The 17,995-nt window shown below is 40.9% G+C and overlaps 1 protein-coding gene across 4 annotated transcripts; it reads right to left on the bottom strand.

The window, feature by feature from the left end:
- Positions 1-7,999: 7,999 nt before the first annotated feature.
- Positions 8,000-17,839, bottom strand: khdrbs1b (KH domain containing, RNA binding, signal transduction associated 1b). Of its 4 annotated transcripts, none has more exons than XR_003411769.2 (10): positions 16,657-16,753; positions 15,490-15,611; positions 14,207-14,323; positions 11,771-11,917; positions 11,204-11,343; positions 10,892-11,105; positions 10,693-10,760; positions 10,499-10,557; positions 10,096-10,288; positions 8,000-8,066 (listed from the first exon to the last, which is right to left on the bottom strand). XR_003411769.2 is itself a non-coding variant. In XM_027026530.2 (9 exons), exons 1-9 carry the CDS (start codon positions 17,643-17,645, stop codon positions 10,182-10,184), a joined length of 1,068 nt encoding a protein of 355 aa, XP_026882331.1. In that variant the 5' UTR covers positions 17,646-17,839; the 3' UTR covers positions 9,030-10,181. The 4 variants fall into 4 exon arrangements, 2 of the variants coding, with proteins under 2 accessions (XP_026882331.1, XP_026882330.1); XR_003411768.2 differs by lacking the exon at positions 8,000-8,066 and adding an exon at positions 8,073-8,806; XM_027026530.2 differs by lacking the exons at positions 8,000-8,066; positions 16,657-16,753 and adding an exon at positions 17,552-17,839 and having other exon boundaries at positions 9,030-10,288.
- Positions 17,840-17,995: the final 156 nt, after the last annotated feature.

Below are 17,995 nucleotides of genomic sequence, written 5' to 3'. Positions count from 1 at the left end.
TGCAAACAAGACAGCAGCTTTATCAGCCTAGGAGTTTTTCACACTCAGATAGGTTTCTGCTCCACAATTAATGGAGAAAGGAGAAACCAAAGCACTCATGAGAGTGAGTGGGGGAGAGCAGGGGTATGATGAATAGAAAGAAATTGATCAGTAAATAGATGTAGATTTAGTAGATGGTGGAAAATCTGAAATATTTATTATTTGGTATTATGAAATCCTGGATAACTAGACATAAAAATTTAAGATGAAGATTACTAAAAGACTATGGCCATTTAGCGACAATCCTCTGCAAGTTTAGCTATCCATCTCAAAGTAATCCATTAGAAAACACTGCAATCATGCATTCCCCATGCATCTGTCCATCAAACCTGGGTTATGTGCTTTGAATGAAAAGTAGCAGTGAAATCGAAACTCACAGCCAGGGCTATGAATAGGGGCAGTGTTCAAAAGCATTCAGCAGTAGAAGGGCCAGGGCTGCACGCATGGAGCCCCCAACAGGTCACCTCCCACTAACGAGCAAAGAAAAGACTGGGGAGATCAATTAATTGAGTGGAGCTGCAGGAGCCTGAAATTGGCAATGCTGTGACTCAGGGACAGCCAGCCTGTCTGAGAGAGTATAATACAGAGATACTGAGGTGGACCAACAGACAAAAACAGGCAGAGATGCGATAGTGAAAATGACAGGAAGCTACTGGCAAAGGGACAGCAGTGGAGCAGAGCAATGGAGAGCCACAGAAACAGATGGCAAGGTGAAAGTGTAGAACGAGGAGTACTGCAGAGGGTGATCATGGGAGGACCAGAGGAGAGAGAGAGGGAGGAAAAATAGTCATGCTACTGGTTCTCTCTATGTTCTCCTTTGTAGGCCTAATAACAGCTTGGTCTACTGGCAGCTGGTATATTTGCCAAGTCTATGAATGAATGAATGTCTATCTCCTCTTCTTCTAAAAGACAGCAAAACCAGATGTGGCTTAGTTCTGACTGACAGCTAGGAGGAGCATAACCGAGATGGAATGGCAAATAAATTCTCATTTCCGCCAAAGTAGGAAGATTTCCATACAGAACTGTACAGAACAGATTGTATTGTTGAAGGTTCTGTCCAGCTGCCTGTGGAAGGGAGAGGTTTCATAACAAAGTGCTGAGGATTCTCCAAGGACACTTCTGGCAAGGATTAAAATGGTTGGTGCTGCCAAGTCTTTTGCTTTGGGCATGCTTACCATCTGTAGACTCTTGGTGAATGTGGGAGGTCTGAAATTAAGGGGCTGATTTAATTTTTTCCATCATGTGTTTCGACAATGAATTATGTTGATATCTTCATTTGTGAAATACAACCTTCTAGTCCAGGGTAAACAGCTGAGCACTTGGTGTAAGAGAAATAGTGAGAGAGAGAGAGAGAGAGAGAGAGAGAGAGAGAGAGAGAGAGAGAGAGAGAGAGAGAGAGAGAGAGAGAGAGAGAGAGAGAATTCATGTTCTTGTAGAACATGCATTATATTAAGTCTGTTGTTTTAAAATCACAACCACTGCTTGATTCTCTGATACATTCAACCCACATATCCTTAGGCTAAAACACTTAAGAAACCATGGTTTGCCACCTGACCACATCCATTCATATTACTACGGTTGTAATTGTGTCGTTATCCTATGCTATATCTTAAGAGATTTGTTTAGTTTTCCATAGATAAGGAAAACTAAACTGATAACTGCAAGGTCTAGTAGATCCTCAGAAAATAGAATACATAAGAGTCCTTTTGTCTGGGAATTAGATAACATATAAAAGCTGGTTGACTTCTGTTTTATTCAACATTTACATTCACCTGAATATTGCATTAAAAAAAACAGTAAATACAATAAATCTTGCACTTCATCCTTAGGCCAAGTCCTAATCTAGATATGGGTCACATGGATTCTGTTACCGTGGTGACTGGATGGGTAATTAAGATGGCAGGCTGTGTGCGTCTGAAAGAGCTTCCTGTGCTCGCCTGGCCATGGCACACGTCTTGCCCTCTAAAATTAGAGTCCAGTCAAGGGCAGGGGTCAGAGACGTCCAGGCACCAGACACAGCCATGAGAGTACAGAGCATGGGGAGTGTGGAGGGGGGAGAATGTGAAGAAAGTGAATAAGAAAGGGAATCTAAGGTGGTCAGCATTATGGCTCAGGCACTGGGGACATGGCAGGACCTAAGGCTCTGTAAAGCTGTCTTTCCGTTCAACACTCATTCCATCTTCTGCAGCTGCTTAACAGGAAATGGGTTCATATAGAGACCCAGATTGTTTTTGAGGGATTTGCCCCTGGAGTCTGGACTCAAGTGCTCCAGATAATGAGAGCCCCTGAGTTTCCATGCTAACAGAAATTAGAATATGTAGGGGATTTTTATGTGTGTGTGGAAGGGGGCATGCTTGCTTGTCAAAAAAGCCTGTTTACCACAAAACTGACCTCTGATTAACCTTTGGGTTCAGGCCTCAGACCAAAATATGATTGGGGGTTTTTTTGTTTGTTTGTTTTTTTTGCCTGCTCCAGTAGAACCACAAGAGAAATGCACACAAGACTGCACCATTGTCTTACTATGAAAAATAATTGTGGCTATTTACACTGCATTTGCACTACAGCAACTATATAAATTACAATGGAGCAACTATGCAATGTTTATAGTGTTAGCCAAAGGAAGTGTTTGTGGCTGACACTCATCAAATACTGCACAGAGTACTTCAGTAAAGCCTGGCTTCAATGTACCGCCAGGAAAGCAAGTCACCAATCTGTTATGTGGCAATTACTGCCTGGTGGGCGTCAAGCATAAAGTGATTCATATTCAAGTTTGGTCCCTTGCAAAGAGACAAAATCTTTCCCATCCATAGCTAATGTACAGTGCTTTGTGTGGTGAGAGAATGGTGTCGTCTTCTTACCCTTAGAATGCACAGTGCAGGAGGAAGAGTAAATGTCTCATTGATCTCTGTCTGCCACAGCATTAGAAACCTGAGAGGCCATGCTGCACCGGTGAATGCACATCCCATTAAAATGTCTAGACTTCACACAGAACCATCCTCCAAAGAGCGAGGTCATTCAATAAGCCTACTTTCCACTGAACATAAGTTTCTGAAGTTGAAGATGAGTCAGGTTTTCTGGACTAGGGGGTCAAGGAGAAGGGAGGTGGTGGAGGGTCACCAAAAATCTGGAAAACTTCAGAGTTCAACGTGACAAACTTTTTTTTTTTTTTTTTGGTTCCAAATCAGATCATCCAGCACAGCAACCTGTTTCTCTTCAGGACAACTGATTTCTGTAGAAATATTCATCAGCCTTTTATAGATGTCCTACTTTGACTAGATCAGTTATCAGAGAGTGTGTCAGGCCTTCGACATAACTCTACATCACACAGCAGCAAAGAATATTAATTATTTTTTTGTCTAATTTACATCAAGAAAAGATCTAAACTTGTTTACATGTTTGTTACAGTGTAGACTGTTCCCACACTCAATTTCATTTGGCAGTATTCAGGTACTGCATAAAGCTGCCTCCAAGAAAACAACATTTGAACTGAAACAGGAGCCAAGTATAAAGACAAATGAGCACAAATGCTGTCTTTTTCTCTGCCGTCATTGGTATTTCGCTGTCCAGAAGCTGGTGATGTGATGAACAGCACGATATACGCGCGTAACTCGTTTAGCCACACTGCAAAACCATTATTCCAAAGAAGACAAAAACGAAAGCAAAAAAAAAAAAAAAATCCTCTGATTTAAAACCAGTCTACACAGCAAATAAATAAATAAATCTGTTTACATAAACACTGTTCTTGTTACTATAAGTAACACAGTGGGACAAGAGTAAAGAGTACCAGAACTTCGCACTCCTTTCGCCCTTCCATGTCTAGATGTGACAGAGCAGTGTAGCTGGATGTTCGGAGGAACGGCGCCAATGCCTGCGTGTCCGACTGCAGTCCCAAGAGCCTGTGCCCGCCTAAGACTGCTGATACAAAACTCCCCACCGCCAGATTCAGCTCGCGTCCGTTTGCGTTCAGGAGACTTTTATGAGGCCCAGATAGTATCAGTATTCATTAAAAAAAACTGCCTATGTGGTTTAGAACCACGTCTCTCTAGGACCTAGACCAGGGGTAGAGGCACATATCCTGTTCTATGTCTGGATGCAAAGCAGGCATCGGCTAGCTGTGAAAGGTATTAGCGCAGGAAGTGTAGGGGGTGGGGATATCTTAGAATCATCTTCCACTCATCAGTAGGCCTAACTGTAAATTTACAAAAATTACCCAAAATGTTTAAAACCTAAATAGAGTGTAGAATGGGTTTAAACAGAGTTGCAGGGATGCTGGAAAATCTATTTAAATTATTTGTTGAAAAGACCTCCACCAGCGTTCAAGCGAACGACAGCAAGCAATTTGATTTTTCCTCAGGCAACGTTAAAGTTTAAAGATTCCTGCAGGCCTTGGTTTGTGCCATATACAATATATATACAGTACCTGTCAAAAGATTGGACACACCTGACTGTATGTATGCTTTTAATAGATAGAACTGAATAAAGGCATTTTAATCTAATGGATTATACTTAAACTTGTTTCCAAGAAAAAATATAAATAATAAAAATTGATATCCTATGTATGAAATGATTTACTGATTTCTTTATTTCCGCCCAGTGGCAGCCATGGCCAGTTACGCAGAGGTGTCATCACAAAGCAGCATTTGCTAAAGCAAAATTTATCGTTGCACGTTTAAGAAATACGTTATATACATTGTCTAGTTATTTTATTCCTACACTCGCACGCTCAAAGTACAAACATACTAACGCAGCTAACGTGCTGCTTCCAAAGATTCCACGGCTTAATCTTTACGTTTCCACGGAATGATGAAATTTCAGTAGTCAGTCAGAATACGCCTGAACCATTAAAGTTCAACAACTTCTTTGGGCTGAGCAACTAAATGAAATAAACACGTTCATATACCCTCGTTGTTGATACTTTTTACAACGTAGTGACAATTTTTTACTGCGTGGCTGCTCGGATGTTTGTGTGTTTGTGTCACTGGAGTTACATTTACAGTTCTGTGTATTTGGTTACTTTATGCAATTTTTGTAGGCTGTATCTAGGCTTTCTCACTTGCACCCATATACTAAAAAATGACACACACACACACCCCCCCCCTCACCCCACCACCACCACCACCGAAAACACATTCCTGTGAAACGCATGAAAGGGCAGCGCGCGCGCGCGCGCTGCAAGAGCGCAAGAAAGGAAAGGACGCGTACAGTGGATCTCGTGACATCGGCAATTTTTTCTTCTTCAGTATGTGAAGAATGTGGTAACAGAGCTGTTCTGCCAAACCACGTTAAACACACTGACTCAGCCCGCTGCAGTCAGCCCCTTGGGTCACGCATGTACAGCGCACAAGCTCATCACACACACACACACACACACACACACACACACACACACACACACACACTAACAATAACAACGCACACACATTCATTCTCATTTCTGATGGTATACATGGATTCATTAACTTCAGAAAGATGGCCTCAGTGTTTTGCTTTCCACAGCGCTCTCCAGTTTCCCTTCAGCAGAAACATAAATGCGTTATGTCCATTATCTGCGGAGCCCGTTCACAGACTGGGCTCACCGCCTGCTCACACAAACAAGGCTCCAGTTGTTCAGTGGAGCTTGAGAGCTCGTTAATGCTTATTAAAATCCGCGTGTGTGGCATCGACCAGAATAATGGAGAGCCCCGCTTGCTGGTCAGTAATCATCACAATCTCCACCACTGGATTGACATACTGATCGTCAACATTAATTGCCTGTAACGAAATGCCCACTTTCACGGGGGAGATGTCTATCAAAGGACATTGAAATATCCGTGTTCGTTAATTCTCAGTTTTAGTAGAGCTGCATTTGATGTGACTAGTAATAATGCCGTTTATGTAAAGACTGAAATGTTAACCAGAATATGTATTAATCATTAATACACGTCATGACAGAGGTGTTTTGTGCCACAACACAACCTGTTATTTGCCTCAGAGACTGCGTTTCCAGGTTTATTTAGCACTGATGCTTATGAAACGTGTTTATTTCCTAAGTATCTAAATGAGTTCTATTAAATGAATTTTTAAATCATTAATTTTTAACAGTGATGTCTGGATCCAAGTTTCACTAGTGAAACTAGCGCAGAACCTAACAGAATGCAAAATGCAATGTTCACACATGTGCGCGAGGAAAGACGCCTTAGCTCAGACCAGTAATTGCTGTCACAGCGCTACACTTGTTTAAAGGGAATAAAATCACTGGTGTGTATTTATAACACCAATCCTCTTCCCCAAAAGGGTAAGGGATTATTCTAGCTCAGTGGAGCTACAGGCCCTGCTAACACTGTCATATTGAAATTGAGACTTACTTTTATTAAAGCCAGCAGAGTAACACTGATGTTTCCATTTCTTGAGTGAGCTGAAGCAGAGATGACCACAGACCAAGAGAACACAATAACACCAAGAAAAATCCTATACAAATGTCCCACTTGGTTTCAGCAAACAATCCTTTCTACTGTGTGGGAGTCAATGTAATCCCCAATGTAGATGTTCAATAATTTATTATTAAATTGTTCATAAAAACCTCATACATACAATAAAGCTTAAGGCACACCTTTACATTTTCAATTGTACACACATTAATCTACCTGCAAAACAGCTGAAGAGGCACAAATCCCTAACCCATTCAAAAGGAAATCTTTGGTGTAGTAGAGCAAAAATGGAAATCAACATGGCAACTTGAGTGTAGACAGATCCACGGGTGTGCCTGCTGCTTTGAGTGTGCACGCCCCCAGGTGTGAGACAGGAGGATATCGTGCCATTATCTGAGGTAGATAAGAGAATGAATAAATGAATATGTGGATCGTTTGGTTTTTCTCCTTAGAGAAAACTGCCATTGCCATATAGATTTTGGGGTGGGTCACCAACAAAAAAAAAAATTACAATGGTCATTTTTAGGACAGTGTAAAATCTATGAGGACATAATGATAGGAACATAAATGAAACAAGTACATTTAGAAAATGTAACACCAGAAGTAAAGATAGAGATGGATAAAGTGAGCGAGCACAAGCACATTAGCACAAGCTCCAGGACAACACTCTAGGACAAGTAAGCTCTTTTCTGCTCCAGTTCAATAACTGGTTACATCTGCATGCTTTGGCAGCAGGGCTGCATTGATTTCCTTCCTCTTCCCTTTTTAAGGTGTGATGCGATGCACTTTCCTAGGGCTCCACTTTGGCCTTCGTGAAAGCGTTCCAACAGAAGTCGTATTTTACTCCATCTCTGCAGTCTTGTGCTTGCCTCCATATAGAGGTGAGGTTCAAAAGTTAGAACATCTTTAGCACAAATCAAGAGTCTTCCATGTAGGAGACGTGCGATCAAGTCAGCAAAAGTGACCAGGAAAGGTTCCGATAGCTGCAAAACAAACATGAAGCCTTCAGGGGACTCTGCACGGCTGGATTATCCTCTTAACACGCATGAGTCAGCACCGGGCATTCACTTTATTATTACAAACACCTACACCCACTGGTCTCTTTATTACCTACACCTAACTACAGGTACATTTTATAGGTGTACCATTACATCTGTGGTCCATCTGCCTGCACACAACCCTTCATCTCATTAATTACTGGCCAGAACCACTGTTGACCAGTTATATTATTTGGGTGGAAGACTTTTCTCAGCCCAGCAGGGATGCTAAGGTGGTGCTGGCATGGTAGTGGGTGTTACTCTGGTGAAAGTATATCAGGCACAGCAGTGTTTCTCATATTAAGGTCATTGCTGGTTTGATGCTGGTCTGTCACCCAAAATAGCCATCAAACAGAGGTCCTATGTTCAGAAACTAACCACTGAACACAGCAACAGATGTGCCAATTTGCAACAATTTACAAAGTAAGTTTCCTAATAAAGTTAGTAGTGTATGTTGTTTAGTTCTCTAGTCTAAGCATGAAAGTATTATAATACAAATTTCTGAGAACAACTTGCCTGAGAAAAGGGAACAAGCACATGTAAACCCCCGATTCCAGGCCTGGAACTCCTGAAGAACCATTCCCTAAGGGAAGAGAAGAGATTCTCAGAACTCCACATCATAACATATGACCACAGTGCAGTGCAAAAAGGACCATATGCAATCTAGTAGTCATGGGTCATGCAACTCAAGCTTTTCAAGAGCTTCTTGTTAAAGGCATAGGAAATGTTTAACACATTAATTTATACACTGATTGTGCAAAAAAAAGGGAAAAAAAATGTAGCAGCAGCATTTCCTGCGGACACAAATACAGACTCAGTACTGAAGACTTTTAGCAAGAGTTGCATTACAGGTCTGATCTAATATGTTAGTATACCAACATTTTGAAAAATACATATGTATTACAGTGTATTTGAGTAACCTTTTTTCTATTACTTTTATTTTTGTGACTGGTATTTAATTAAATTACACGACAAGAGGTTTATGGAAATGTAAAACATAACACACTGGCCATGTACAAATTTAGGGTTAGAGCTACCTTTTCAATGCTGTACATAAGGTTTAGCACTCCTTTCCTTTTCGCAACCATTACTTTCATTAATAAAAGCAGTATCAAACTTGACATATAAAGCCTGGAAGCTAAACCTTATTAAATTCAGTTATTTCAAGCTAGTCAATACATTTCCCATTGTGAGTAAGACCAAATATAAAATGTCATTCAAGAAAAGTTTTATACATACCCAAGCACCCAATGCTTAGCTGTCTAAAGACATTAGGAAGCTATCCGGGTTATTTTAAAAGGCACAGGTCTTACCTCTAGGGTCCTTTTTAAGTATAAAAAGAGAGAAAAAGATTAAAGTTGTGCTTTTTATTATCAAATGAAACACTTTAAACACTTTAGCGTTGTTTACGTCTCCAATCTACATGCAGTTTTAAATTTAAAATCTCTTTTGAAGATGAAGAAAAAGTTAAGGTAATTAAAGGTTATAAGTTATTTAAAAGGGCATTTCAGCTTTTATAATGACAGAAAAGGAAAAATAAACCAGGTTAAAGTTTCATAAAAAACAAACTAGGCTTTATTGACAACTGCTGCAAAACATTTTTTGGACAAATTTAGTTACCTATTTAGGCAAGCTTACACACGTAGCATTCTGCATTTTATGGAGACTGTACAGAGACTAAAAGGCAGTACGTACAGTTTACGCGATTTTGTTTTTTTAATCTATGTACAAAAGACTTGGATTTAGCTGCAGTATCCCTTTACATTATAAAGAGATGACCCTTGTAGAGATTGTTGTCCAAATCCTTCTTAAGCAGTTGCATGCAGTTTATATGACATAATATCCTCCATGAAAATCTGACTTATTTTATATTTTACTTTTTTTAACTTTTTTTTTTACATAAGTAGCCAAACACTAGTCATTCTACAGAACAGTTTTGAAAGAGCCATGACTTATTTTAACAAATTAAGGATTTGAGGACAGTCCATCTCAACAGCGTCTAATAGGGCTATATTTCAAAACTCTAAAATATAGTGAAAAATATTGAAGCCTAAGTCTAAATTTACATGTTTTAAGACTATTTAAAACAAATAAAGAATAAATCAATGGTTGTTGACAATGTCATTAAAGAGACTTTTCCCTTTCCTTAATTACCGTTCCTTACATTACATAAAATAAATGATCTGGTTTAATGGCCTTTTGATTTCCTAATATTGAGCAGAATTTTGAAATGTAGCCTAAATGGGAATCTGCAACTCCACCTCTATAGATTCTTTTAAAAGCAACACAAATTAAAGTGGTGTCCTAAGATACACAACAGGTTACACAGTTGTTAAGCTTTGACATGTTTAAATTAAATATATTTATCCAACCACTAAGGAAAAAGACACAAAAAAATCTATCAACAACGCAAAAAAGCAAAGAGGAGAGGAGGAGAGAGTAGCAATGTAAAACGTAAAACAAAATAAAAACAGCTTTCCGTTTTTAAATATCTAAACACTTTAAATCCATCTCAAACTTTCAATTCTTGAAGCTTTCGGATGCTGATTTGTGGAGTTTCACTTTAAAAAATGTCCGGAGTAGAAAAACGAAAACAAAAGACGGTCAATTACTTTTGTCTGGGTTGCTTAAAGCGTGAGCTGCCGTGGGAGACAGTCGTCATGGTGACACATTATGGATGACGTTCTGCTTGACGAGTTCAGTATCGTCCATAGGGGTGTTCCCTGTATGCACCCTTGGTTTGTCTCTGAGCAGGAGCCTTCCCGGCAACAGAAGTCCTCTGTGTTCCATTCCAGTCATCTTGAGCTGCACACACACACACACACACACACACACACACACGACAGATATACACACAACAGATATACACACAAATACACAGTGCATACTCCGTAAACCTGAGGAATGAGGAACTGCTAGTTTCAGCTATACTACTTGAATTCATTAAAAACAATACATGTAATACACGCAATAGAACTGTAATACATGTAATAGACCTTATACAATAATACATACCATAACTCTCATACCCCTCCTGAGTCTCCCCATGTCCATAGTCATAGTACTCTGGTTCTCTGGAAGAATTGATGCACAATGCCAACACTTAAAAAGCAAGTTAAGGCTGCCAAGTACTATTCTACCGACACTAAACTACAGCGGGCTAGTGGAACTCTCCCTGGGACAGAAGAGGAGGTGCTGTTTTAACTTACGCCTGCGGTTGACTGTAGTAGCTGTCATAAGACTCGTAGGCTGGCTCGGTGTAGCTCTCGTCATAGGACTGGGGCGAGAAAGAAACACAGTTGCTGTGTTAGTATATCTCTGCATTGAGCATGTACTTATAAATCTTTAGACCTCACAGAGGAGAACGGAGCACACACAAAGTTTCAGCACATTTGGCGGGCTCCTTACATATTCCTCGTACGTCTCCTGGGCAGGAGGCCGTGGAGGTGGAGGGGGCATGCGCTGAGGTCCAGGGGCAGGGGCACGGGCACGGCTGGCTGTGGCCCCTCGGGTCGGCTGGGCTGGTGGACCACCTCGGCCTGCAGGGGCTCCCCTCACTACTCCCCCCCTCGCGGGACCACCACGAGGAACTCCGCCACGCAGTGGAGGCATGCCCCGCCCCCTGAAACGGGAGTGGATGAACAATCCTCAGCATCACAAATGACACTTTACGTTGCATTACAGTGTGTATGTGTGTGTGTGTGTGTGTGTAAGTTATACCTGGGCGCAGCAGTAGGGGGTGGGTGCACTCCACGGCCCCTGACGAGTGGGCCCCCTCGGCCCCTGGCTCCGTGATCCTGATTTCCGTTCAGATAGCTCATCTCCATGAACTGCTCCTGGCAAATTTCATCCATCATGTCCTGCAGAACAAACACAAAGTGGGTGGGATGTGGTTTAGCCACTTAGCCAACATATTACATATGAACACAAGAGAGACGAGCCTGAAGAGCTATTAACAGTGACAGCGGGGGAGGGGCAAGAAGACACAAACCCTGCACATGAAACAATCAGGCATGAGGATTAACGCAGTTACAATCACAGCCCATAATCAAGAGCGAATAATGACTGCCGCTATGTAAACGTAACTGCCGCATGGCTAAGAGAGGACCGCATGAAAGCGATTTATCAGATTAAATATTAATCTGTAGCCGAGGGCAAAGGGAGCCAAGATCTAATTCAACAATGTACGCAGGTAATCAGCGTTAAACAATGACTTCTTTGGGTCTGCATGCTGGGAAAGCCAAAGCCTCCTGTGCTGTAGGTCAGAGGCTTTGATCTGATGCTTACTGGGAACAGGAACTTCTTAATCTCCTCCATGGCATGGGCCATGCGCAGGTAAGCCTCAGGCGCAGGTGCGAACACCTCGATGAACACGTGCAGCTCCATGGACAGGTGGGCGTACTTGGGCTCCCCGCTCCTTCTCAGCTCCTCCTCCTGAAAGAATGAAATCCAAACATTTCTCAGGCCCTAAGAGCAAGTAGTTCCTACAGCCTGACGAGGCTATAACGTTGAAAATCTGCGCCAATTTCAACCAATTACCATGATCAGGGGAAGAGGACTGCTAAACGGTAATAAGAAAAGCATCTGCTTACGAGTTTGTGGTGGCACAATTACTCTGCCAACAGACACATGAAACAGAATAGCAGATAGGCTGCTCTCATGTTGCGCAGGACTCACAACTTCCACATCTGACCCTAGCCATCTGTCCAGAGTTAGCACAGAAAATTCACTAGTGAACATAATGCCTTCATTTGCAGTAAATTCATTTCAGCTAGAAACATTTGAAAATGTATTCCTTGTGTTTATTTGATGCAACATTTCCCACTTTAAATCCTTGGATGCATGTTGCAGCCTCACTGCCAAAATAAGATTCTGTAGGACCAAAATGCATAGGAACAGTTCTTATTTAACTGAGCAACTGACTGTCCGGTTAAAATAAGCCAAGTTCCTGTCTTCACTGTAAGGCAGTGAACAGTTGACAGTAAAAATAATTCCAGCCTAGATTCTACAGTATAGAAAAAATGGATGAAATTACAAGTTTCAGTCTCTCGTGCAGATCCTGGAAATAAATAAATGTTTCGCATGATCGTTAAATTTAAATTGTTGTTTTTAAAAAGTAAAAATTGAAAATGACTGAGCTCAGTAGTTCCACATACTGAAAAATTTGACCAATACATTTCACAATTTTCTGCCGCAGAAATAAAAAAAAAATTTACATTCACCACTGGAAAGTACTATATTTACCACTGTAAAGACAAAATTAATCACAACCTACAAGTCTCTAGTTGACATATCCCAATACATAGAATCCTGGAGCAGGATTTGGATGCCATTTGCACAAGAGAACTTTTCCACTGGGAAAAATGTCTGTTTGTATTTCAGCACTGAATGCAACTTCTGTGACTGAGATGTAATGGGCTTGCTTTTAGCCGTGGTAAACAGCACGCTCCTCTAACCTTAAAGAGCGTCGGAATTCCAAACGCTCACAGTGGTGTAGATCAGACTTTGAAATGTATGTGAAGTACAAAAATCTTCTGATAGCTTCCTTTTAACTTTGGATTTTTAACAAAGTGAATTTTATAATATATTATGTCTACTGACAATATGTGGGTTGCAATAGTTCAGACAGCCTGTGTTTAGGAAAACAGGCAGGAATACATTCGCAACCATGCAGAAAGTCATTTTAAAGTCCACACAGACTGCCTCTACATCACAAATATAATATTTTTACACTGCTACTTAAGAGAGATGACTAATGAGACCATTAAACCTGGTGAACAAGGAACATAAAATTTGGGAAAGTAATGGAAGACAACTGAAGGTCTTTGCATGTGAGGTCAAAGCTGGGGTGCTTGTACTGCTTCTGCAGGTGACCTTGTGTCTTCGGCAACAAATTGCTAGACAATGTTGTGGAATACATTAGCTATAGTAAGCAGTCTCCTTTTAGAAAACTAAATAGTCAGATTGTCCTAACAAGATGAGGCTGCTTGCTTAAGCAGTAATTTTTCTTTATGAAGTGCAATAGTATAATCTCAGTTTAGAAAATAATTGTCAAATTGTCTTAATCATGCAACACTGCATGCTCGGCTAATAGTATATACACGTATACATACATGCATATTTTACATCAAGCTGACAAAAAATTACTAGACTACTAGACTGCTTGTATGAAACAAGGAAAGTACACTACCTCAAATTGTGGGGGTTTCAAGTTACATAGATGGACTTTTATTTGAGACAAAAAATGCATTTCACACTTACCAAGGCTCAATTAAATAAAGGCAGCAGACTGATCAGGTCTTCAGGTCTGACACTTAGCTACACAACAAAGTGCTCTTCATACTAGTCTCTGATTTGGTTAGCAGAAACATGTTTAGATGACCACCACTCAGCTCTATAATGAGTTGGGGGGGGGGAAACCTTTCAAGCACTTCTTTTTCTTGCAGAAAACATTCTTCAACCATTCAATGCTCATATTTTCATTTCAGCCATTCTGAGAATACACAGACTAAAACTTTTTGGCAATGCATCCTACAAGTTCTTAAAATTGTACTTTCTATGGTCTCGCATGTTTCCCCAGTGTTTCTAGAACGGTCCCTGCCTGAACCATTACAAATGCATGAGATCTCCACGTGCACGGATGCATGAGATCATTCAGGCCCTGTGGCACACTCCAACAAGAAGCGGCCCTCGGACATCCCACAGCGTCTGCGAGCCGTTTACCTTGGCTTTGTCTCGCATGGAGCCTTTCCCCAGCACAGAAATCTTAGCGCCCGTGTCCTCTTGCAGTCTCTTGATCGTGTTCCCCTGCGGCCCAAGAATCTTCCCAACAAAGTTAAACTACAAAAAGCAAAAGGCAAGATGAAAAGTTAAACTTGGAGCATGAAGAAAGCTGCAGTGTTACACTCATCTGAACTGTTATATATATATATATATATATATATATATATATATATATATATATATATATATATATATATATAGAGAGAGAGAGAGAGAGAGAGAGAGAGAGAGAGAGAGAGAGAGAGAGAGAGAGAGAGAGAGAGAGAGAGAGAGATTATAACTCATTATTAAATAATATTTTAATCTTGGTGATTAGGGCAAGATTAGACACAATGGAAAACCAATCGTTGGCTCTGCAATAAACCTAAACAGGATATAAGCATGTTCAATAGTCTTGAGTAGCCACTGTTTGACAGTATAGTTACTCCATGGAAATCAACGGAACTTAACAAGAAGAAACTTCTGTGTTTCTGATGAGACACTTCAGCTGATCTGGTACTGCAGTCTATGACATGAACTCAATAACTCTCAGTAAGACCCTGGGCAAGGAGCGTTCCAAAACAAAATAAACTCCGCTTCAGTTCTGAGCTGGAAAGGGATAGTTTTTTGTGCGAATGAAAATACAACTGGGAATATAGCCTGTGCTTCTGTTAATACAACCTAAATGAAAAGAATTCCAGCTGCATGACTAAAAGGGTGGAAAGACTAGGAGGAGGGAAAAAAACAGAAAAGAAAAGAATATAACACAGAGCAAACACAAATTTGCAGGGAACTGTGTAAAGTCACAGCACTGTAAAACATTAGGCACAAAGTTTTAAACAGAATATCAAACCACTGTTGACAAATCCTGGTCTTGGAAGTATTGCTTAAACTTGATATGAATTGATATTATATTATATGATGTGTTTATTCGTGTTTTCAGAGAAAGGACAGCAGTGAAGAGTGAAGTGCAGCGTCAAAGGGAAAACACCACTAAGCCAATGCAATGAGAGGAAGCTATTTATGTATTTGACAAGTTCATACATATTTCTTATCAGACATTAGTTCAAGATGTGCCCCCCTACTCTTCCATATAGTAATAGTTCATCACCCATCAACTGATTACATGTAACACCACTCACTGAATTAACTGCCAATCCATACTTTGCAGAAACCGTTCTACCACTTTACACAGACAATTTTAATCTCATTAGGGCTCCAAGACAACAGCGTGTGCCACTTACCTTTGGGTATTGTTTGACAGGTATAAGGACCCTTTCCTTCAATTTGATATTCTTCGTTGTAAAGAGATCCAAATAGGTTTCAGTGTCTTTTTCCGTCTCCTGTTTCTGAACCCTCTCAATTTCTGAAAGAGAAAAAAGACAATTAGCACCCTCTCAGCCACGGCTGTCACAGTTATTTGTAATCCATTTTACAGTATTCTGAGTGAGAACACACACTGAAATCACAGCTGCTGAGGTCCTTAAACAGAATATGTGAGCTTTGATACAAGGAAATAGGATACTTTCATCTGCACTGGCAATCAGAGTAACAGTCTCATACTGATCAATAAGTCATCTCAATTGTTCTGGAAGACACTTAAAATAAACAGTATACTTTTTCACTCAGAAATCAAGAAAAACAGATAAACAGATAAGAGGGTCAGAGCCTGAGAAAGGCTGAATGCTAGAAGTACTAATAACATCTTTAGACATTCTCAAGAAAGCAAAATGCCAGAGGCTAAGGCTGTGAGTACTATTTCATCTCAGCATAAAGAACAAACTCTGCAGTCATTCCTTCTGCCCCAAGTCACAGCAGTTATTAGCTCCGCATGACCTGAGTCTTCCAAGGAAGTGTACGTTACTCTGGAAAGCACAAGTGTCAATACATGCCATATCTTAGTTAATGACAGAACAAGAACTGAATATGCATGCGCCAGTTTGATTAGATTGCTCAATCAATCCCAGCAAAATCACAAAGAATTTTCTAGACAACAAATTGGCATTAACCCAACCACTGAGAAAGCTGAAATATAATGATCACATACGTTTTGAATCTATTATTATTATTTTATTACATTGTTCATTTCATAACAATGACATGTAGTTTATAAAGAGTTGTCACAAGTAATCCCTTTAAAAACATAATCAAGAACTACGGGTACCAAAACCCAATGAGTAAACGGACTCAACAGACTGGATATTTCTGCGGGGTTAATGCAAATGCTGAATAACTGATCGGTGGCACATGGAAAAACAAGCCCGTTACATGTGGAATTACATTATCCGTTACAGCCCTGTGGGCAGATCTAAACCATCTTGAGGAACAGAACGGGTTTGGTTTAAGGGATACATTTCCTGTTGGAAAAAGAAATCATACTTGATAATCATATTCAGCGCTGAACGACTAACCTTTCCAAACCGCACAGTCAGGACGGATCATCAGAACCACATACACAGTCAAACTAAAGCTAGCAAAGTTCTCCTGCAATAAACAGAGAATAATCCGGTGAATCCCAGAAAAGAAAAATAACGGACAAGCAAAATAGAGCTTCATGCCCAATTGCAAGACTGGGTTAACAGTTCCGTTAACATTTATGCAAGTTAGCTACCAAGGAGTTTCCACATTGATGTAGATAACGCCCCTTTTCGGGATCTCCGGTATTGACTTTAACAGGTTTTAACATTTTAATAACACTGAAAAAAATGTAGGCGCTTCTGTAGGCGATACGAATACGATTTCAAAACATCAACCTCGCATTTAGGATGACAGGCAAAACAAAGGTGGTAAACTAGCCAGCTATCTAGTGCGGGAGCAAGCGACGGAGACAAAACTCCCCGACGTGCCGCAACTGTACAGCCGACCAACACTCAAAAGTCCGCGGTAGCCAATGCGCCGGCCAGCAAGGCGAACTTTCAGACATTAAAACGTTAACCTGCTGTTTGCCTCCGACACTGTTATGTGACTTGGAAGTTAAGGAAAGCGATTTACCACGTGTCGGGTGCCAAAATCAAGGTCCCAGCTGCTGTCTGACCGTACCTATCCAGGACACTCGCTGACCAAAACTATCCAGGACACTCGCTGACCAAAACTATCCAGGACACTCGGTGACCAGAACTATCTGGCCAGCTTCATTCAATACTAGTTTAAAACGCACGCCCTCTGTCCTGGAAGCACCATCCGATATTATTTTACCCCCAGGGAGAAACCCGTTAAACCGACAAAACAGTAATCCCTACATAACCGCAAGCAGTGCGGACTGATAACTGCCCGTAGGAAAGAATATAAACGAGAGACGGAATTTACCTGCAGAAATAAGTTTCATTGCATGTATGAACGATGAGTCTAAGCTGTCTCTCTCGGCAAGGAGCTGCGGGAGGTACTTGCTCTCATTCTCCATTTTGAGTTGGCGAATAAGTTAATAAAAAGCAATCTAGCTCGTCAAGAGACCTCGACTGGAGAGCGAATCAGTGCTAGTCCAGAGACGAGACTACGGAATATCCACTTTCCGGGGTTATATGCTGCTTTGCATCGACAGCGTGGTGCAATAGCGCAGCTCCCCGACGCGCGGCGCGTTGGAAATGGAAGAACAATGAGCGACGCGACGGGCAAAAAGCGAGATCTGCGGGCGGATGTGACGTCACAAACAACCCGAACCTCTCCATAGGACCGCCCAGTCTGAAAGTTTCTGACCAAGGTAATAATAAAGAAAAATGATTATATGTACAGTTTGATCCTTTTTATGGGTGT

Source organism: Electrophorus electricus, chromosome 8 (assembly GCF_013358815.1).
Source record: "Electrophorus electricus isolate fEleEle1 chromosome 8, fEleEle1.pri, whole genome shotgun sequence".
NCBI lineage: Eukaryota > Metazoa > Chordata > Actinopteri > Gymnotiformes > Gymnotidae > Electrophorus > Electrophorus electricus.
This window is presented reverse-complemented; position numbering and strand designations above follow the sequence as displayed.

What these genes read in the sequence shown, in the direction of transcription:
- khdrbs1b (XM_027026530.2), bottom strand. Translation starts at nt 17,645, where the DNA reads ATGGAGAATGAGAGCAAGTACCTCCCGCAGCTCCTTGCCGAGAGAGAC. An exon ending in AATGAAACTTATTTCTGCAG is followed by an intron (nt 15,612 to 17,551) that starts GTAAATTCCGTC and finishes TTTCTCTTTCAG; the next exon opens with AAATTGAGAGGGTTCAGAAA. An exon ending in TTAAGAAGTTCCTGTTCCCA is followed by an intron (nt 11,344 to 11,770) that starts GTAAGCATCAGA and finishes TTTGTTCTGCAG; the next exon opens with GACATGATGGATGAAATTTG.